General features: G+C 40.3%; 1 protein-coding gene across 6 annotated transcripts in view; it reads left to right on the top strand.

Annotated features, from left to right (window-relative positions):
- myo18ab (myosin XVIIIA b) overlaps nt 1-22,686 on the top strand; it is a 154,100-nt gene that overhangs the window by 101,763 nt on the left and 29,651 nt on the right. For all 6 annotated transcript variants that reach the window (XM_022670988.2, XM_022670980.2, XM_049467269.1 and 3 more), the window contains 9 exons: nt 4,160-4,288; nt 9,126-9,269; nt 11,712-11,801; nt 12,089-12,208; nt 13,307-13,418; nt 15,647-15,774; nt 17,259-17,413; nt 20,228-20,351; nt 22,158-22,358. In XM_022670988.2, coding sequence (XP_022526709.2) covers nt 4,160-4,288; nt 9,126-9,269; nt 11,712-11,801; nt 12,089-12,208; nt 13,307-13,418; nt 15,647-15,774; nt 17,259-17,413; nt 20,228-20,351; nt 22,158-22,358 — 1,203 coding nt within the window. The remainder of the gene's footprint in view (nt 1-4,159; nt 4,289-9,125; nt 9,270-11,711; nt 11,802-12,088; nt 12,209-13,306; nt 13,419-15,646; nt 15,775-17,258; nt 17,414-20,227; nt 20,352-22,157; nt 22,359-22,686) is intronic.

Genomic DNA, 22,686 nt, shown 5'->3' with positions numbered 1-22,686 from the left:
ATACATACGTAGATACATACATACATACATACGTAGATACATACATACATACATACGTAGATACATACGTACAAAGATACATACGTACATAGATAGATAGATACATACAAACATACATACGTAGATACATACATACATTCATCGATACATACATACTTACTTGATTTATCCTGAAGGAAATTTAGGCATCCAGCAGCAACAACACAATATAATAAGAAACATATTCAAACATAATTGAAACATGAACACAATGCTTATGTAGAACTGTGTTGCCTATTTTCCCTTCAGCACCCCGGAGAGCTCTTCTGAACCCTGGCTTGGCTCGGTTGTGGTTTTATGTGGCCACAATCATTATGAGCCGTCGAGTATCAATGCCTTTTTATTGATTGATGAGCAAATATCCTTGGGAACGCAGTTTTAAACTGCAGCTCTGCTTTGAGATCTCTGTAGATATGGGAGTGATTAGAAGTTTAAGGTCTTGAATCTTCGATCCTCTGATCTGTATGCGACTACATGCTACATGGCTCCTTAGATAAAGCGTATGAATGTTGGTAGTATTGAGGCCTTTGTACAGGGTTTAAGCTGTTAATATTTTGGCTGATGTATATGCAATATATATAAAATTAGATTTGGCCTAAAGGCAGTAGGACGAATTTATTAGGAAGAAAAACATCAATAGGCATGCAGGTAAAGATGAATTATTACAAGCCTTAAGATTTGATGTAAGAAATTAAACTCTTTTGGAATGGAACCACAGCACTGTTGCAGTGGCACCTTTAGAGTGGGACCTTTAGAGTCCTTTGGATCAACTTGGGGTTGACCTGTTGGCATTTGACTGGTCACTGAGGACTCTGAGGACTCAAAGAGATGAGCCATTCATTCTCTTTGGCTTCGTCCTTTTCTAGTTTGTTTTCCTTCTCCATATAAAGAATGCTGTTCTCTAGATCATCATGGAACAGATGCTTTCTGATCTGTCTGAATGATCTGTTCATGCTCAGATATCCATGCTGACCTTCAATTCTCTGTACTGAAAGTCGAAGGCCAAAGTACAGCACCCACGCAGCCTGGCAGGCATGTATTCTGACCCACGTGTCACCCCTCAGTACCCCCCACCCCCTGCTTCTAAAGTTGCTCTCTGGTTTCATCAGCATTCTTGAATGTGTGTGTGTGTCAACACACTGTTCCAACTAACTAGAAAGTGTCTTCTCAGACACTTCTTAGGGTGATGTAATTTGCTATAATAGTTGTGCCTGCACACTATATGACAGAACGGGTACGAGCGCAGATGTTCTGCACAATGAGAACCTTAACAACAAATGGCACCAAGGTTTTTTGTGTTTCTTACTTTGGTCTTAGTTTATGTAAAACACCATTTTTTTTCATTTAGTGTTCAAGGAAAAGTTATGTTTGCACAAATCCTTACGGTTCTGGATTATAGAAAAACAGAATAAGTTATAGAAGGTTTGCAAATTGAGAAGAGCTTCGGTGAAACGGAGGGTACTAATAGTCTTTAAATGTTTTCATTTAATCCAGTTTCAATACAATTGCAAGCAAAACCTCATAGTATTTGGGGATACAGGGTGAGTCAAAATACTTTTTTTTTATCAGAAAAACAAAATATGGAGGCTTTAAAAATGGCAGCCATGTTTTGATCATAGTATAAAAGAGAGGCCGCCCTCACCCATTACTTGATAGATTATTTAGATTTTCCCTTTCATTTCCTCTTTTCTGAAATAAAAGATATGTTGATATATAACATATAATGATAAGTTGATATAATCAACAATGTCGATTTATTAAATTTGTCTACTACAAATTTCATTGTCGACTAATCGTTCATTTGTAACAGTCCTGCATGACACAAAGTGCTGGGAACAGAAGCGCATTGGGAGATGGGTAAATGGCTCACTCAACTTAGTCTGTGTCTCAAACACAACAGATTACATATTTACTCACTAAATATCAGTACTTTCCATGTTTAAACAACATCTATACATTTAAATGCCTTTTAAATCTCACGTTCAGCTGTTTTTATTGTTTTTAGAGGTGGAAGACATGGCAGAAATAATTGTTGATCTGTCGACTAATCAAGAAAATAATCATTAGATTAGTCGACTAACAAAGTAATCATTAGTTGCAGCCTTATCCATGACGTGATGCTTTCTTTTTGTGGCACAAATTTAAACAGTGGCTGGAGTTTGCAAGCGTGTGTGACGGACTTTATATTACATTAAACCCTCTGCAGAGTTTTAGAATTGCAATTTTATGGCGTTTTATACAATTTAAAAGCAGCAGCAGTGCCATTATTTTGTAGCCTAAACACTGCATTGAGAATATGGCCATATGCATCTTCACTGGATCCTCACTCCTATTGAATCCCTAGCTTTTAATGCTCCACAGCAAGAAACATCAGCATGTGAAATTTGTGGTGGTAGCAGGGAGTGTGCTGTTAAATGTATTGTGATTTATTCTCACTTACGCTGCAGTGGAGGTGTGAGCAGAGGCTTTGAGCTCACTTGAAGTTATCATCAATATGGCATCTTTCCATAACCCTCCACTCTCCACTCATCTCACAAGATGTGCTCTGAGAGAGCAGGCTGGCTGTAATAACAACAAAGTGCAACACGCGGCACAGAAAGTCTCCGCGGCTTTGATCTGAAGAGGAAGATTATGCTTCGGAGCAGCTGCAGATAAAAGCTCAATCAAGAGACATTTGTTGCCATCGTCACAGAGGTGAAGTAATTGAATCTGCGCCCTCAGAACTTCTCAGAGGCCTTTTCTCTTAGCCAAGTTCTCTCTGCACTCGAGGTATATATAAAAATTACAGCACACCAAAGGCAGCAAAGAAATAAGTGGGTCTGACTCTGCCATTAATACTAATAATATGCTAAAGAAATTAGCTTCTAAAGGAATAAATAAAAGAGAAACCTGAAAAACAAGAAGACCGGATTGCTTCAGCCTTCTCTTATTAAATCAGAAAACAGGGAAAGCTTTTCCTCACTTGTGCTGTCGCGCCTCGGCTTGACACGCTCGTCACAGAGTGGAAAATTGCAAAGGAAACGGTGCATTGGCAGAGCTTGATATGGAAAACCTCAAGCTCCCCAGAAGGCTTCCCTGCAGAGATTGTTTTTTATAGAGCTGTGTGAGAAGAAAGACCTGAACGACTGTGGCAGAAAATATAGATTTTCATGCACCACTTTATCTGTATGCATCAGTGTTTTTCATTTGTCAATTATGCTGATGTGCCTTATGTTTCATACATAAACATACTGGCACATGCAGCCGAGAGACACTCTGATATGGATGCACTGATGTAGAGCTGTGTCATTTAATACTGAGAATCTGTTGATATCAAGCCTCTACAGTAGAAGCAGGAAAACCAACCCAATATATACCTGATATATATTGTACATACCTTTTATCTGTTTTTGCTAATTATTTTTCGTAAGTATACGTGCAACCGAAAGTCTGTAGCAATTGAATCCCTTGAAATCTAGGTTTTATTATTTTGTTATGCATGACTCAATAGCTTTAAACAAAAAAAGATCAGTAGTTTTATTCTATAAACTGCTGACAACATTTATCCCAAATTCCAAAGAAAAATACTGTTATTTAGATAATTTATTTGCAGAAAAAGAAAAATGGCCAAAATAAGGAAAATGTTGCAGTGCTATCAGACCTCAAATAATGCAAAGAAACAAGTTCATATTCTTTTAAATATAACAATATTAAAAATGTATGTACTACTCCGGAAGAGTTCGTAAATTAATATTTTAAGGTTTAATAAAGCTTGATTTTTTTAATTACGGAAATTGCATGCATCTTGGTATGCTCTCCACCAGTCTTTCACACTGCTTTTGGGTGACCTTATATTCAAGCACAATTTAAGGAGTTCAGCTTTGTTTGATGGCTTGTGACCCTCCTTCTTCCTCTTGATTACATACATACAAACTAATTTATAACCTGCATAGCAGGAGCACGTGGGTAAATAAAAATTAGCCTATAATGACATTGTTGTATTATCTAACTGGCGTCTTATTATTGGTAGTTCTGCTGATTGTGATGCATAATGTTTGTTGTGAAATCCACCCAACAGAACGACCTTCCTTTAGCCTTAAGGCCTCACAGCTGTGCTATGTGTGTGTGTTTGTGTGAGCAGGTGTTCTTTAGGGCAGGTGTTCTGGCCAAGCTGGAGGAACAGAGGGACTTGCAGACCAGGCGCAACATCACGCTCTTCCAGGCCGCCTGCAGAGGATACCTCTCCCGACAAGCGTTTAAGAAAAGGAAGGTTAGTCTCATTAGGAGCATCACATGAAGAGTGTGGCCTATTAGATTTCCATTTATAATGCACTTATTGCACTCACAGCCATGCTTTTCGGCCTGCGCACAGAATCTTAATGCATGTATAAAGCATTAACACTGAGTTCAATGTGTAGCAAAACCCGTACATGAGTGCTCCCCTATCTACTGTAAAAATTTATACATCAGAATGTATAAGTGCATCAGAATTTTATCAGGCTGACCCATGACGAATCACACTGCCTGCGGTTTCTTGAGGGCAGCTGCTCCGCATGCAGAGGTTCATCACTGCCATATTGATCTCCCTCCACTATTTGAAGACCCACCTGCTCTCTCTCTCTCTCTCTCTCTCTCTCTCTCTCTCTGTGTAGTCATTCTATTTTTCCCCCACTTACTCTTTCTTTCTCTCTCTTTATTTCAGGGCACACGCTCCTGCCCTGCATTCTTTCTTTTTATTGCTTTCACTTTTACCCTCACTCTCATTTTCTAGTGCTTTCTTGTGCTTCACTCTCCCTCTCATTTTTATCTTTCCCTCTCTCTTATATTTTCTTGCTCTCTTTGTCGCACACTCCCTCTCTTTTACTCTCTCATGCACTCTCTCTTTCTATTTCACTCACTTTTTCTCTTTTATGCTTTCTCTTTGTCTTTCTCTCCCCCTCGCTGGTTTCTCATTCAGACTCTCTTTTTTCCCCCCCTCTCTCTCTCTATTGCTCTCACTGTTTCCTTCTGTCTTTCACTCTCATTTACTGCTTTCTTTTTATATAACCGACTCTCTCATGCTCTCTTTCTCTCTCTCTCTCTCTCTCTCTCTCTCTCTCTCTTTCTCTTTCTCACAGACACACTTCTCTGTTTCCGGATAATAATGACAGAAAGAAAGAGCTTTTTTTCTCTAAATGATGTAGAGGCATTTTCTAGCTCTTTCTTTTGCTCATTTTTCTCACTCTTAGTCTCTTGCTCTCTATCTGTTTTGTGCTTGCTTACCTTGTCTCTCTCTTTCTTTTCTTTTCTTTTTACTTGTGTTCTACTTCTGAAAGAGAATGCAGAGTTAAAAAGAAGAGAGAGAGAAAAAATTCCACTTTTGCATGCATTTTTTTTGTCTGTTTCTCTTCCTCTTTCACTTTTCTATCTTTATGTTCTGCTTTCTTTCCTTCTCTTGATTTTACATGCTCACTCTCTTTTGCTCTTTCTCTCTTTCTCTCGCTCTCATTCATTCTCCGTCTCAATAGCCTCCTCACATCCCTGCTTTAGGTCTCTCTTCTTTACTGAGTGTTTTTGATTTTGCTTTCTGTTTAAATTCAGGCTGGACTGTGACATTTATTGGAGAGCAGACCTGCACTATGCAGCTCTTTGTGAGATGTTATTGTACCCACTAAACTCAGTTATGTATTGCCACTTTATCAGAAAACTGTTGTCTAAAAGAATGCGTTTTCCAAGAACAGGCTTTTGCTTGCCGGAGTACGAAATCGCTGAGATGACTGGATGTGTTTTATGAACCTTGAATGGCCAGGGATTGCTAATCATAGGCATATAAAAGCCTACGACTGACTGTCGCTCAGTATTAAGCATCTGCAGCCAACCGTTGCTTGTAGTGTTTTTGTTGCTCTCTCCTGAATCTCTTACTCGTCCTGTAGAGCCCATTTAAACAACTGAGCATGCTGAGTTTGGAGTGTAGGTTTATACCTGTTGTTGAGTTCCCTGGTCAGTCTAGCCATTATTGCATGAAAAGAGAAACATAAGTGGCCAATATAAGCTAGGCTATATTATTTCTATATTTGGTGAAATCAAATCAAAGAAAAGCAGCACTACCTCCTAGGGATATGTTTAATAGTGAAAGTAAGAGCATTTCCACACGCACAATGCGGACGGAACTCAAGAGATTTGGACTAAACAGCTGTGGATCCTTAAAAAAAAACAGGTAAAAATAACTGTCAGAAATGGCTAGGAAGCAATGGAAGAAGGTCACGAGTCAGAGTGATGAAGCATCAGTACAAGAAGAGAGGTCACTGAAATGATCCACCCATTATGCCTAGTGCTTATTGTACAAGCCTGTGGAGGCGGGGCTATGATCTGGAATTGCTGCAGTTTATCAGGTCTATGTTCAGCAATGTTATGTGCCCAATAATGAGGTGAGCTGACTACCTGAATATACCAAACGACCATCAATGATTTTTTTCTCCCCTGATGGCACGAGCATATTCCAAGAAATCTCCCATCATCTTGTGGAAAAATTAATGCAACTCTGGACAGAAATAAATGTTGTAATATTGCAGAAAAAATGCCTAGGCGAATAAGTGCAGTCATTAAAGCCAATGATGGTCCAATTAAATATTAGTGTTTGTGACCTTTTTGTTTGGCCTGGCAGTGTTTATACTGTCTAGTACTGTGGATACTGTTATAAAAATCAAATGTCCTTGCACCCTAATGAAATAAGACATTTAACTTCAACAGCTAAAAACATTGACTTTGACCTTAATTAAATTATTTTAAATTCTGTTAATATGTTTTTTAGTTTTAATACAATTTAAGATTTTGTCTATATTCTTCCCACTGTGGGTGCTCATGTACTATTTCTTTAAAAGCGTAGACATGTGTCTCCACACTGTCCAGTCACCGCAATGGAAGCAACACATAGAATAATTTAAATTTCCTACTTGTAACTCCAACATCCAAGGTCAAATGTAACGCAACATAACGCAACACATAATTTTGGATCAGATTTTCATCAGGTTGTTGAGAATAGTGTTCATACTGTTTAATCAGACTGAGAGAATCTGTGTGTTAACATGGACAATCAGACTAGCAGGTGGGAGTAGGCTCCTTTATCTCTTCATGTCCGCAAAAAAACAAACAAACGTATTTTAATATGGTCTGCTCCTGGTGAGGGGGTGGTCCCTGTGCCTTGAAGTCGGGAAGCCTGGAATGGAAGCCTCTTGTGGAAGTGCCACTTCAGAAAGCTTCATCATAGATCACGGACTAAATCTCCCAGAAACCTGCAGGCCAGTTCCTCCTCTTTTTGACTTTTTGACGGTCATCGCAAAAGGCTCTGCTGTTCATTGGGAATTCCGCAGAATGGCTGATCTCATGTCTAATTAAATCATTGCCTAAAGACACGGCGTTCGCTCCAAGAATGAGCAGGTGTGTTCCTGGCATATGTGTCAGAAGTGCATGTGCAAATGAGCGCCACCTGCTGCTTTGTATTAGGATTCACGCTAGCACACCTGGCTGGAGATGGAGACACCTGTAGGAAGGAGAAAAACACATCTTGCTGGCATCTTCCCCCTCCTGTGGATGCGACATACAGATCTGTCTGGCAGGAGTTGGCTGCCTTCAGACGGCGCTGCCTCCAGACGGCCGTTTTAATTAGGAAGCTTTCCCCGATTCACCTTCTTTTCTCCCCATCTGCGTGCATGGCTGCGGCTAACGTTTGTTGTGGGCAGAGCGTAGCAAATGAGCTGCGTCACATATGCTGGTCAGGGCTGTTAGAGAGAGGACAGACGCGATTTTGCGGCGCATTAAGGCTCTCTCAGCGTGACAGATTACCCGCAGGCCAGCGCCGGCTCACTGCAGACCAGGCCTGCCGACGGCATGAATTTCGCCCATCTAATTGGGTTTGGAGATAATCTGCTCTTATTGAAGATACACATGTTCCACCAGCTAAGAAATCTTATAAAGGTCTAAATTAGCTGCCAAGCAGTATTGATGTGTGATTTAATTACCTTCAAGGGCTTCGGACCCTGCTTGGGCATCCAGCAGTGAGGAGCCTTTGGTGTCTTTGATGAGGCTCCAGAACTTCTCCATTGTCTGACTTTCTGATGGCCTCGTTTAGCAGCTATTATGTTAGATAAGAAGCACCTAATGGGCCTGGCATGCGGATCATATGTTTATTCATCTTCAATAGACTGATCTTCCTCCAGGGAGTGCTACAGACCACTGAAGTTGTGGCATTTTTCCACAGTCAGCACCATTCGGTTATGCCCAAGCTTGGAACTATTGTTCCAAGGCTGATACATTTTGTCTTATGGATTTTTTTTTAGCGTTTGTCACTCTGGACCCTTTGAATTATGAGGTCAATAAAGAGTCAAAATAAAAATATTGCTACATGCAAGCTAATGCTGCTACAGCCTGAGTTGACGTTTTTACGTTGACTTTTTAGTGTGGTAGTCGAGTGGTATAAGCTAATTCAAACAGCTGCTGTCCAATCACCTTGGTCAAGTTGATCAGGTGGCTCAACACTCTGGTCAACACTCTAAGGTCAGTTGTATGTTAAGTAATTTTATTCTCCATGAGTTTGTGCAAATTGAAACTCTTTAAGCGACTGTGGTATTAGATTTTTACTTCTGAGATAAATAGTGCTTTGTGTAAATAATACTGTGTTTTTGTTGTTTCTTCTTCTTCTACTATCTGCAGTAGTAATGTCTGCATTGTGGGCACTGGCCAATAAGCGAAACTAGACTAGCCAAGGTTGCTTTGCACCCAGGGCCGGTGATTTTCTTTGATACAGTGTAAAATCCCACCCCTAGGCCAGGAGCAAAGGGGCATTGCAGTGGTCTTGTTTCTAGAGCTGAATGGGGTTCATTCAGAGGCATTTTCAGTCTGTCCCAGGCCTCCCCACAAAGGGCTGCTATTATCCAGACAGGCAAGGCTGTGCTGCCAGTTTGGACTAAGGTGCTGCCCCCCTGTACAGCTCATGGGCCCCTTCTACTCACTCCTAAATGCAGGCACTTAAACGTCACAGCATGTGGAGTGTAGAATGTTCCTCAGTGTGGTTGCAGCAGTGTTTTGGAAAAGTGTGTCTTTGGTCTCACCCACGTGTCTCTGTTTTATAGATCCAGGACCTGGCCATCCGCTGCATCCAGAAGAACATCAAGAAGAACCGCGGTGTGAAGGGCTGGCCCTGGTGGAAACTCTTTACCACTGTGCGGCCCCTCATTGAGGTGCAGCTTACTGAGGAGCAAATCCGTGGCAAAGATGTAAGTTACTCTTTCCTTATTTGCTGTTTCTTGATTTTTCTCTCTCAATGACAAGTGCCACTGTTGTTTAACTTTCTTTTACTTTTCCTAAGATTTTGTTTCTCACTTTTAGAAAAGTGTGTCTCTTTCAAACTTTTCCATGAATGTTTGATGTGTGCAAAAGTTTGGACAGTCCTGGTCAAAATTACTGTTACTGCTAATAGCGAAGCTAGTAAAAAATTACCTAAATTTCAAAGGGTAAAAAGTGTCTTTATATATTTTTTGTAAATGTTTTAAGGAAGACACTTTATGTTGTTCTTTTACAAATTAAAAGAGTGTTCCAACGGGCAAGGATTGTCGTGTTCAAACTCCAGGTCATGCTGCTTGCCATTAGCAGTCGGAGTGGGTAGAAGGTGCTCTCTCCCCACGTCACTCCTAGTGTGATGATGTTGGTCTGCATGGGCATATATTACCTGGCCAACCAGTGATGCTGCATCAGCAGCAGTAAAAAAAATGAGGTGGTGGCTGACTTTACATATGCCAGAGTTGACATGTGCTAGTCTTTACCCACCTAGGGTTGGGGACATTACTACGGATAGAAGGAGTCCTAATGAGTGGTTTAGATAAGTGGTCTTCCAAGTTGAGGCAAAAATGGGATAAAATTATAAAAAATAAAGAAAGGAAAAGGTCCCACAGCCAGAGAAGTGACTGTTAATGTGCATATTATAAATTCGAAGGGTGATCGTACTCTGCATTCTTATAAGCCAGGCAGAAGCTACTGTCTTATTTGTTTTTCTCTCTCTGTCCTTGGAAGTCTCATCTTCTTTATTACTCTTTTTTGTTCTGTGTTGTGTTCTCTTTCTATAAGACAGGTTGCAAATCTCCTAATTTGTCTGTACCTATCTCCCTGACTGTACCCTTCTATCTGTCCTTGAATCTTTGGTTTCTTACTCACTCTCTTTTTCTCTGTCCTTCAGTGTCTCCCTTTCTTTATCTCTTTCTCTCTCACTCTCCTGTTTGAAGTCTGAGACTGCCAATCCCACCCCAAGCCACTTCAAATGTTTCTAAATCAGTGTGTCGTGTCCAGGTTTTGGCTTTTGACAGACGCAGAACCGAAGGTAAAGCCCATCTGGAAGGTTCTAATGCCGCTCTTAGTTTCTCTTCCCAGCCGCGCTCCCTCCAGAGTTCCAGATGCAGCTTCCAGCAGCTCTGTTCAGTCCTACCCAAAGCGCCCGTCCTTTTGATTCATCCCTCAGAGGCTTTGGCTCAATCAGCCTGTTTGTAGAGGAGTTTGTGTGTGGCAGGGTTGAGGGTGAATACATTACCTGTGTAGTTTCAGCCTGCTGGCTCTATGGGGAAGTGCAGGCGGCGCAGAGATGCTGGTTAGATCAAATGCAGCTCCGCTTTCTATGGGGGACTGCATTAGCAAGTCCCTGTGCTGTGTGTTTGCGTGTGTGTGTGGGGTGGGGTTGGATGTATGCGTGTATATGCAGAGCACGTCCGACGTCCTGCTGAGTGTTGTGGGTCCGTGCAGCGAGGCGTGTGCCTCAGAGACAGAGGCGGTGCTGACTCTAGCTCCAAGTGGCCTGCCTTTAAAAACAAACAACACTGCTATCTCCTTTAGCCAAACAGCCTGCAGAGCTGGAGCTGATTGCCTCTACCCCCATCTGCTTCACAGCCCAGGTAACCGTGGGAGATGGTGGTGGGAGAAAGCATTGTGAGGAAGATGTATGTGATGAAGAGTGGATTACATATTTAACCTTTTCTCTTTACAATTGTAATTTTATAAATTGTAATTTGCTGTTTTTAACTGTTTAGCCACTTTTGAAAGTGTTTATAATGTGTGAGTGTTACTGTAGGGGACAGTTTTGGAACTGCCACACTTAAGAGTATACGTTTTAAGATGAGATTATCTTGTGAGTGAGGTTGAACACTTCCTCATGGACCCAACAGTAGCAGTTTACCAAACCCAGGTATCGAACATGCAACCCTGTCATCATTCCCTCTGTGCTTTAACTGTTGAGCCACCACTGATCATTTAGGTGCATCCTTTAGGTTAGCTTTTTCCCTAACTAACAAAAGTGGTCCAAGGAGAAACTATTAAATTAAAAATGCTCACAGCTCAATTCCATGTGAGTGCGGAACCAACAGAGGATCTACTAGGAAACCTCACAACACACCGTGCATCATGTCCTGCTGGGCATTTTTACAGACTTTAAAAGAGGGAACAAGCTGGACCTCTAGAGGGTGTAAAATCGTCTGATATCAGTCGGCCGTCTCTGATGTTATCCTCTGGCAGTACCCCACTGTCTAGCATTGTGTTCCCTGTGGTGGCTTTGGGAGCACATCTCGCCGTCAGAGCGTCTGTCTGTCCAGAATTTGATTGCTATCAGTCTGGCGGTGTGCTGACTGTGAGCTCCGAGTCTGACTGTTTGTGTTTTCCGTCTGTCTGACTTTTCTCAGGAGGAGATTCAGCAGCTGAAGCTGAAGCTGGAGAAAGTGGAGAAGGAGAGGAACGAGCTGCGACTCAACAGTGACCGTTTAGAAAGCAGGGTGAGAGACGCGTACACTGCCTTTGCTTGGATGTATTGATAATAATGATCTAAGTTATTTTAGGAAACACGCACAGTTCACACTCTATCATATGCCATAGCTGGAAAAGCTAGCAGCCTTGTGTTAAATGTGTGAGCTGTGATTTAGAGGGGCAGTGAGAGATTAGCAAAAGTGTAAGTTGAACTTTTACTGCCTGTCATCTGGAGGCCATCTGAGGTCATGTAGGAGCAGACACTACTATGGTAAAAACTCACTGTTACTGTATGTGTGTGTGTGTGTGTGTGTAGATCACAGAGCTGTCGTCAGAGCTCACGGATGAGCGGAACACTGGTGAGTCTGCTTCACAGCTGCTGGAGTCTGAGACCTCAGAGAGACTACGATTGGAGAAAGAAATGAAGGACTTACAGGTAATACAAGACACTCCCACACACACAGACACACATACTGACATGGCAGAAGTAATGGCAGAACAGTTTGCAAATTTATCATGATATGTTACATCAAGGAACAGCTTAGAAATTCCCAAACCTGTAACCAAAGTCATATGGTGTTATCTTATGAGTGAGGGTGAACACCCGCCACAATGCTCATGGCAAGGCAACGTGAATTATCGGAGTTCTAGTGATTGGGTGACAGATGGATGGGACATTCCATTTCCAAAGTTGTGCAGAAATTTAACATCTCACTGTCCACAGTGTCGTGTATTTCGTATATCAAATATATATTTCATAGAAGTCATTGCCAGTGGACAGTACAGTAGGTGGCAATTATCACAACCAGCAGAATCTGCCTAGAATTGTATATGTAACCAGACAATGGCACATTCAATACAGGAGGTTCCACATCCTGCAGATTAGAGCTTAAATTCTCTGCCCGAACCCAAACCAAGCCGATGTACGACCCCTACCCAACCCAAAGCCTGGCCCAAACTTGTGTTTTGTACTAAGGCTAATAAATAAATACATTTGTTTGTTCTTAAACATTGTTAATTATATTAGAGTAGACAGTGAGATCGGTTCTTTAAAAACATTTTTCTTAAAAAATAGGTCTATGCTTCTTTAGTGTTGCAATGTTAATTAACATAATTCTAAACAGATCACTCATTCAAACAGCCCGATAATGTTTTTTTTAACTCTCTACTTACTAAAAAAATGTCTCGTTTAAATCGGGCTCGGGCTTATAAAAAAAGTGTATGGGTTGGGTCGGGCTTGGGCAGAATGTAAACGAGCTCGACCCGGGTTGAGCTGGATTATTTGGGCTTGGTCTAAGATCTACTGCAGATGCAGTATTGCCGTGTAAAGTACTGTTAAAATTGCTTAAAATATTGCAATGTGGAAATATAAATCTAATTTGTTTTTCATTAAAGAATTTTAATTGCTGGTTAAAAGAACAAGGTCATTCTTGGTTCTTTTAGGTTCTACCCACTGTATGGATTTTTTCAGTTCCACCAGCAGTGAGTGTGGGCATGGTATCGACTGTGTGTTTATGTGTTTGTGTATTTGTAGGCCAAGTTTGACTCAACGAAGAAGCAGATGGAGTCCATGGAGATGGAGGTGATGGAGTCTCGGCTCATACGAGCCTCCGAACTGAATGGGGAGATGGATGATGACGATTCAGGCAAGTGACATCACTTCCTGTTAAAAACACAGCACAGATGCACAGCGCAGAACGTACACACAGCATACACATACACACCTCAGTGTGTGACTGGTAAAGAGAGAACGAGATATCAGAGCAGAGCGCCATATGATGACTGAGCTTAGAGCTGAGGCTGCTGATACCATTTCTCATACAGGGCTGCATTTAGCGCTCAGCTGGAGGGATTTCCGTGGGCTTGGCGGCCCCTGGTTCACTGGGCCTGCAGATTGGCTGGTTTAGAGAGCTGTTTCAGGTGGGCTGCCTGCCCTCGGTGTGCCACCCCCAGACAAATGAGAAAATAATCTGCAGGATCAGGTGTGGCTCCTCGCCAGCCACCATTAGGCTATTTCTATGGAAATGCTGCCAGACTGCTGAGAACAACACACACATCCCTATCAGTCAGTGTCTCACTCTCTCTTTTCTCTCTCTCCCTCTCTCTCTCTCCCCCCCCCCTCCCTCTTTCTTTCTTTCTCTCACTTCTTACCCCAACATAGTTCAAATGCATATAGAAATTCAAGCTGGCTTTATAAAATGGTCTGTGTATTGGTAAAATTCTGGTGATACGAGTCTTACCACAATACCCAAGTTATGAATTTATATATTTATAAATATATATATATATATTGGGATTCTGTAAGCAAGGTGATATACTGCCAGTCTATTTTAGGAACACTTATAATATAAAAAAACATGATTTGCATAAAATCTAATTCAAATACTGATTAGGATTTATAAGCACTATACTATTTATAAAACAGTTAATTGATTATATTTTGCATCAGTGTTTGCATGTAAACTAATCAGTTCTGTTTTTTGTTTTGAATTAATAAAGTAATGCAAAACTTAGCACAATATGTTTGATGCATTGTTTTTTACACCCTTATATAATGTGTATTAGAGATGATCAAATATTGTAATAAAAATACAATGAAATACAATAAATAGAAAAATACATTGTGTAAATAAATAATTAATTTTTAGAATAATTCAATCAGAATGTCTATGTAGCTTAAGAGGTTCTCATTTTCAGGCTATTGCTAGGCTATTCACTAGAATCAAACTGCATGTAAAAACATTTAAAACCTTGTAGGTAACTGTAAACAAAATATCTATAGTTCATTTTTTAATTATCTTGACATATTTTCTTAATTTTGTGAATATTAAGAGATGGATTTAATATAACTAAACAAATGAAACTGAAGAACTTTTTTATATAATTTGTTTATTATATTGTAGCTAAAATATTTGTGATTTATTATAACTTCAGATGCCTGCAATTAGAACCAAGTTCACCACATCAACTTCAAATGATTAGAGAATCATTAGAAAGGTTTGTTAGTATTAGTTTGTTTGGTTGATTGTTAAAGAGTGAGTGGGATCATCTTTGAATTATCTAAAGAGCTTGTTATAGATGCAGATGAGTCTGGGAATTTATTTTTTTTTAAATAGCCTCTTAATATTCTCCAATTGAAGAACGTTTTAAACATCTGCCAACATGGCTGGGTTACACTACTCTTCCAAAAGTCCAAACAAGCTCAGTTCCTCTCATGCTCTCCTGCACTCTCACACAGTTTCTTGGTTGTTATCTCTGTCTGTCTCTCTTTCTCTCTTTTTGTTCAGTCTGCTCACTCTGTGAAAGACAGTTTTATAGATGGTCTTTTTGAGCAGCACCAGGCCATTAGGAGAGCACTAGGTGTAAAAGTGTCTGACCACATTCACAGGCCTAATTTAGTGGCCAGTTTCTGAGCGGAACGCTCTTGAATAGCACTGATATTACTCTACTTGTCCGATGTGCCTGGGTGTGCAGTGCTGTTTTCCTGTTTCCCTCTAAACGCCATGTGATTGATTTCCGAAACCTTCAAGCTAAGCCATGTACGTCTTAATTTATCCCGCTCCCCTGCAGTTCCACTCTCTCTAGTATTGATTAGCTGGACTTGGCTGCACTCTTCATGGTGCTGCTAAACCTATTAAGACTCCTGTGGGATGCTCACAGTGCATCATGTATTTTAGATTAATCTAAGATGTCATGGATTAAGATGGAATCTGAGGTGTCATGGATGTTCAGGCTGTAAAAAAAACAGGTTTTGACATCTCTCAAGTTTGAGCGTGGGCAGATGCTAAGTATTGGTATTTTTTTGCATGCACTCTCTCTGAGTGGGTTTAGCTTACATTGCAATAAGTCAGATATGTTTTTTGCATTTACACAGGGGGAGAGTGGAGGTTGAAGTATGAACGAGCAGTTCGGGAGATTGAGTTCACCAAGAAAAGACTTCAGCAAGAGTTTGACGATAAACTGGAGGTGGAACAACAGAGCAAGAGACAGCTGGAAAGACGAGTAAGACTGTTTGTTTCACATACACACACACATGCACACAAACACACGGTACAGGTATGTTAGGGATGTTCCTATTACAGTATGAAAATACCTTATCAAATTCATTTGAAATGAGCTCTTAGAGCACCAAGCCTTTTTCTCTGGGCTGTGAGCCAGTGGGCCACTACATATTCTTGATGTAGAAGATTTTAAAGACTATATTTCTAGTCATAGAAAATTTGCTAGAAATTTCCTAGAAAGAGTGGACTCTGTGAGCTGCCACTAGAGGACATGCTTTACACAAGCTTTTGTAGGCAGGCTTAGAAATACAAAGCCCACGCTAAAAATGAAAGAAGCATATGAATTAAAGTGGTAGCATATGGACTGAAGGCAATCTGTCCTTTTAATTAAATGCTCAAAAAACAGTAGAATACCTTTCCTGGACAAATTATGGTTGTTATAGCCACTACATGCACACTAAACTCTTTAGGAGCTTATGACAATGGAAGGCAAAATCTTGGAAAGATCCTGGAAAATGTTTTCCTTAAAAGGGAGTAAACTCAAATTTTTACTGTCATTTTCACTACAATAATAAACATTAAAAAGGTTAACAGATACTTAAATGTCTGCGGCATCAGTGTTTTAAAGCTAACTGCTTTCAAACATAACAAACTTGAACTAGCTGGACGTAGCATTTGAGTGTGTCACAATTTTATATTTACTGATAACAGCACTGGCAAAAATGAGAAAATACAAGTGAATCAAATTTAAGATGCTCTAAAAATGTGTATTTCATGAAATGCGTTTGTTCATAATGTGACACAGTGCTGTGTTATACACATTTTAAACATAAAGTAATAAAATGTTAAATCTTTGCTTAAATGGATTGGATTTACTAGCTGTAATGAATGTGATGTGCGCACTGTGTGGCTTTGTAACCTAAAAAAAATAATAGTAATAATTGGATCAGACCTGGATTAGACATCAAATATTCACTACTACAGGACACGGATTGGGGGCAAATATCTTGACCCTTAAAGCATGCTGCAGTTCACTAACCCCCCATCAGCTGCCTGCATGCTTTCTGACTGAATGCGATGACCCCTGTCTCCATGAGCATCACCGCACTACTGCTGCTTGTATTGCTGTCAGAAATAAGAGCAACGGATAGGCAAGTCATGCTCAGAGCTGATGATGGATCATACAACCTGACATACATGTCCAGTGTGCTACAGGCTTCTCCTGCTCTTCACCCCAGCTGAGGCCAGGCAGCAGGCCTACATTCTTCAATGCAGCAGTAAACACACACATACTACGGCACATGATTATACATGGATACACTGGATCACATAAAGAATGCATGGAGAGGCTGCTTTAGTTTGCCCTTAGTCAGGCAGACAGGAGGTTGACTGGAGACTGGCTGAATGAGCTCTGAACACTGTGTGTGTGTGTGTGTGTATCTGTGTGTTTGTGTGTGTGTGTGTGTGTGTTTGTGTGTGTGCCAGCTGACGGACCTGCAGGCAGACAGTGAGGAGATGCAGCGGGTGGCTCAGCAGCTGAAGAAAAAGTGCCAGAAGCTGACAGCTGAGCTGCAGGACACCAAGCTGCACCTGGAGGGCCAACAGAGCCGTAACCACGAGCTGGAGAAGAAGCAGAGGAAGTAAGAGTCACAGATCTGCATAAACGTGTGCATGCTCACAGTGCAGAGTATTATCCATGCACAGGGTCTTTTCTGCCTGATTGATTGTAGTGGTTGGAGTACCAAGGTAGTAGAGTAGCAACACCTCCATCCTCTTTGGCAAAGTGGGGTTCAGTAAGAGTTTTAGGCAAGGATATTCAAATGCAGTTCGCTCTGGATAAGCACATTAAGCTAATGGCCTATCAAGTAAATATACTATAAACTCTGTATGTATATATACAGCTCTGGAAAAAATAAGAAACCACTAAAAATGATGAGTTTCTTTGTTTTTTACCAAATTGAAAACCTCTGGAATATAATCAAGAGGAAGATGGATGATCACAAGCCATCAAACCAAGCTGAACTGCTTGAATTTGTTGCACCAGGAGTGCAGTCATAAAGTTATCCAAAAGCAGTGTGTAAGACTGGTGGAGGAGAACATGCCAAGATGCATGAAAACTGCGATTAAAATCCAGTGTTATTGCTCCAAATAATGGTTTAAATTGTAAATTTTTGAGGTTCAAAAATCTTGACATGGCAGCTTCACAGTAGTAGGAAAAAAAACTTTTTGACCGTTTTGTGATGACTGGACCATAAGAAATGCCCCAAAATGACTTTAGATAAATATTTTTTACATTGACTTCCATTGAAATGTAAGGTTTCCCCCTCTGCTTTTAAATTGCAAGGTTTTTAAGTGATGATAGTATTCACTTAAGGATTAAATTAAGAGCTTTTCACAATTGTCCCGAATACACAAGTCATACCCAGGACTGTCTGTGAACTTATTTGAGCGAGGAGCTCATTACTGCTGGTTTGTTTCATACAAAAGAGTTCTATTTGAACTGTGAATCAATTGCTTGAGAGACTGCATTCTTTCATTGTTAACAGAGCAAACTTAAGAGACATTTATAAGATGCAGATAATTGGCTTTAATGATTGAGTCATTAGTAATGAATAAAGCATGCAGGCTGTGTGTTGTGTCTGGCTGAAGTCTGTGTGTAGTGTGTAGCAGGCAGAGCTCGGCAGGGCAAGTACTGTTGGAGCGCCTGGCTCTCTGCCTGCTGCTTACCTCACTGAGCACTTCCCAGCTGGGGCAGCTTCTGCCTTTCAGCCCACACATCCTGAAACAGAGTGGTAAAAATTCCCAAATCCGATTCCAGGACCCTTGTAGCCCTGAGATCCCCAAAACAACACAACACAAAAGTCAATACAACATCAGAAGAAGCATCTCGTCATATAGTGGACGCTGAACTCCCAATACTTCCCTTATTTTATGGTGCTGTCATTACTAACAGTAGGCCTAAGCCTCCAGATTGTGTTAATACTTGCTGGACCGGTAGCTAAGCTTCTCTAGGCTCCTAAATAAACATGGAGGGGGGCTGTGAGTCTGTCACCACAGTGGGGGAAATGTGTGATGGGCCATGCTGGGCTGCAATATCAGCTGGGCTAATACAGAAAGAATAGCATAATATTAAATGTAGGCCTGTTATGATAATTATATTATCAACTTATTGTACAATAAATGGGTATTATCTCAATAATATTTGATAATTGATATCATCTGTTGTATTTATTTGTTTGTTTGTTCACATATACAACTGTGAATAGTATTTTAGCCAATCAACAAATCTTCAATAGCTGCACAGTGTGGTCTAGAGTAGTTGAAGAAAAAAAATTAAATCAAATTTTGTTGCCTAAAATTACTATTGTTTTGTTTATCGCAATAATTTTACTGGATGATATATCTTCAAAAAAAAGTTATCATGACTGGCCACATTTATTATGACTTGCATATATATATTGAAGAGGTCATGTTGTATGACCCCCCCCCCCCCCCCCCATCTGGTCCATTTTTGACATTTGTGTGGCCTTATTTTTCCTAATCTGCCAATGATTTGAACTTTGAACCTAATTTTAGAAAATTCATACATAAGACGGATTGAATTAAAAGGCGCACTGAAAAATTGAAGGATTTTAAGTGCTCCTTATAGTGCGAAAAATATGGTATTCAAATGTGCTGAGTGGGTGGAAGACCTGCTGATATTAAGGGTTAGATAGGCTCTTTAAATCTGCAATCCTTAATTACATAATGGTCCTGAATCAGGTTGCTTAAAGCACAAAAAAAAGATATTACTTTTTGTGATATCTTTGGCCTACAACTGATATATTATGCTGCTCTGTGGTCTTACGTAATGATCATAAACACAACCTGAGAACAACCCCGGCTTAGCCAGAGTATTGTGTGGATTAGTGGCCAAAAAGAAGTGGAGCATGCTGGGAGGAAAAAGGGGCAAATTCCTTTTCTTGCTCCAACATTAGAGCCAGCATTAGTGCAGGGAATTGCATAAGACTCGTTTATGGGATTTTAACAGGGACTTGCACTGTGTGAAGGGTAGAAGGAGGGTAAATGAAGAAGAAAAGGAGGAAGAAATTATGCCCCCAAGGCCTTACCAGCCCCCCTCGACTACATGCTCACTGTTAAACCAATCAGAACCACATGCTCTCATACCCCTCCTGGCACGTACGTCACACAGTCCTTCTAGAGTTAGCCAACTGCTAGTGTTTTCTGACTGTTTTGTCATGCTGGGCTATTTCAGAAAAGGCAGGTATGTGTTTTTTGTCAATTATAGGTTTGTTTTTATTGTTGTAAAGAAGGATTTACTTTATTTATTTAAAAAAAAATTATACTGTCAGTAGCATGTAAATGGCTATAAACAGACACCTGAAATGCAACCCTGTGTTGTACTCTGTGGGAACTCTGTGTGTTGATGTATTTGTGTATGTGTGTGTTTGCAGGTTTGACTCGGAGCAGAGTCAGGCTCAGGAGGAGGTGCAGAGAGAGAGGAGTCAGCGAGAGAAGCTGAGCCGAGAGAAAGACATGCTGACTGGAGAGGTGTTCAGCATCCGACAGCAGCTGGAGGTCAGCAGCCCTTCACTTATTATCTCTCAGCCATTCTCTCTTTTACTCCCTGTTGGGATACACACACAGTAACTTCCACTGTGTATGTGTGTGTGTGTGTGTGTGTGTGTGTGTGTGCCCGCCACAAGGTGCCCCTACCATAATTATATACAAATTTGTTATAGTTTAGTTATACTTGTATAGTATATTTGTTTAGTTTGCAATAGATGTATTCCAGAAACAGAAAAAAGTGTCAGTATGCATATGTAGCATATAGATGAATACTAAAGATTACTAAAAATTACTTAATACTAAAGATTAATACTAAAGACATCCAATCTATTAACAAAAAATATGGAATTATTTAGTAAACAAACCAAAATATGTTTTATAATTTTTTTTCCCCAAGTGGGCACTGCTTCCTAAGCTGTAAGCTTTGCACATTTGGCATTTTCTCAGTCAGTTTTATGAGGTAGTCCAACTGTGCTGAAATTTCTTGCCCTCTTAATGAGTTTGTAAAGAAAAAATAAAAAGTAAAGAAAAAAGAAAAAGGTAAGTAATTAAGAAAAAAAATACCAAAAGAACTATCAAAGTATCCTGAGATGCAGTCGCAACGACCATTAAAAAAGTTCTGGTGACGGTCTAAAGTGCTGCCACTATGAGCGGGAGGTTGCAGGTTCGAATCCCAGCTCATGCAGCTTTGCCATCAAACTGCCGGCGTCAGAGGGAGCAAAATTGGCCCTGCTCCCTCCGGGTGGGTAGATGGCGCTCTCTCCCCACATCACTCCTAGGGTGATGTCCACAGCACAGGGCGTCTGTGAGCTGCGCTTTCCTCCAAGCACGCTGTGATGCTGCTCGGCAGTGCTGCATCAGCAGCATCTCAAAAAGAAGCGGTGGCTGACTTCACATGTATCGGAATTGGCCATGTAAATTGGGGAGAAAAATGGGAAAAATTAGAAATAAAATTATAATAAAAACCTTCTGGTGAAACTGCCTTTCATCAGGACCAGGCCAGGAAAGGAATATTAAGAGTTACCATCCTCAGAAATTGCAAGATTTGTTTAACGATTTTAGGTTACTACATGATTCCTTATGTGTTCCTTCATACCTCAGTATTTATTCCCAGTTTAAAAAAAGGAAAACTTTTGACTGGTACTATATAAAAATTTATATACACAGGATCCCTCATGTAATGTTCTTTTGCTGCATAAAACAATTGAACAATATACTACATTTCATATCATAAAAAACATATAATTAAGTATTTATTTTTTTGTTAATTCTACTTAAATTCTTAAAGTAAAATAAATGTTTTAACATATTAGCCATTTCTCCCTTTTGGCAGAAATAAGTTAATTTTTCTACAAAAGTGTAATTCGTCTTGTTTAAACGAAATGCAGTAAATTGTGAGTAAAGATCACTTTACTAAATTCAGAACAGTAATTGAAAAGCGATTTGTGAGAATCTTCCCCTGATTTTTATTTATCTTTTTAATAAATATTGTATAATCATAAAAATGTATTTACATATTGGGATGTAATTGTATCTCACACCCATATGGTGGTCTATTCTCAGGGTAGCAGCAACACTAATATACGTGAGAAACTAGTAAAGTGTATCAGCACACAGTCTGCATGGTTGTAGTGAAAGGTTGAAGATGTGCGGTAGATTTTGCTTAGTAACAAATGGGCTGCTATTTGAATGCTTATAAACTAACTTCTAATAGTGTCTTTATCTGATAAAAATGGCTTTTGAGTGTACTTAATAAACTGTCAGCTGGGTTGTGTACTATAATATCCTAACGCTGTTTGCTTCTCCTGCTTTCAGGATAAAGATCTGGAGATGTGCGCACTCAATCTCAAGCTAGAGCAGATGGAGGCCGAGTTGCAGGATCTGAACTCTCAGGAGTCGAAGGACGAAGCCTCACTGGCCAAGGTCAAGAAGCAGCTCCGCGACCTGGAAGCAAAGGTCAAAGATCAGGAGGAGGAGCTGGACGAGCAAGCGGGTACCATCCAGATGTTGGAGCAGGTAAATCCGAACACTTAGATCTCTATCTCTGCCTGTATCTGCAGTGTTTACAGCACTGATGCTGTGAGTGGTTTCATTTACATACTTGGAGATATGCAGTCTATGCATATGGCTTATGTTTTATTTATTTTGTATTTTAATAATTCATATACTTTGTGCATAATTGCCACATGACATGCAAATTTAGCTGCATCTTTATATTCAGAACGGCCTGTTTCCAAGGTGTACAGTCTGCTTACACTGCAAAAGTTGCCATCAGAAGTAATGTCTGTTGAGTTGAGTTTAGTTTGACATTGTTTTACATACATGCATGTGTATAAAAGCACTG

The sequence above is a fragment of the Astyanax mexicanus genome, chromosome 18 (assembly GCF_023375975.1).
Source record: "Astyanax mexicanus isolate ESR-SI-001 chromosome 18, AstMex3_surface, whole genome shotgun sequence".
Classification (NCBI taxonomy): Eukaryota; Metazoa; Chordata; class Actinopteri; order Characiformes; family Acestrorhamphidae; genus Astyanax; species Astyanax mexicanus.
Note: the sequence above shows the minus strand (reverse complement) of the source record. Positions and strands in the feature narration are given on the sequence as shown.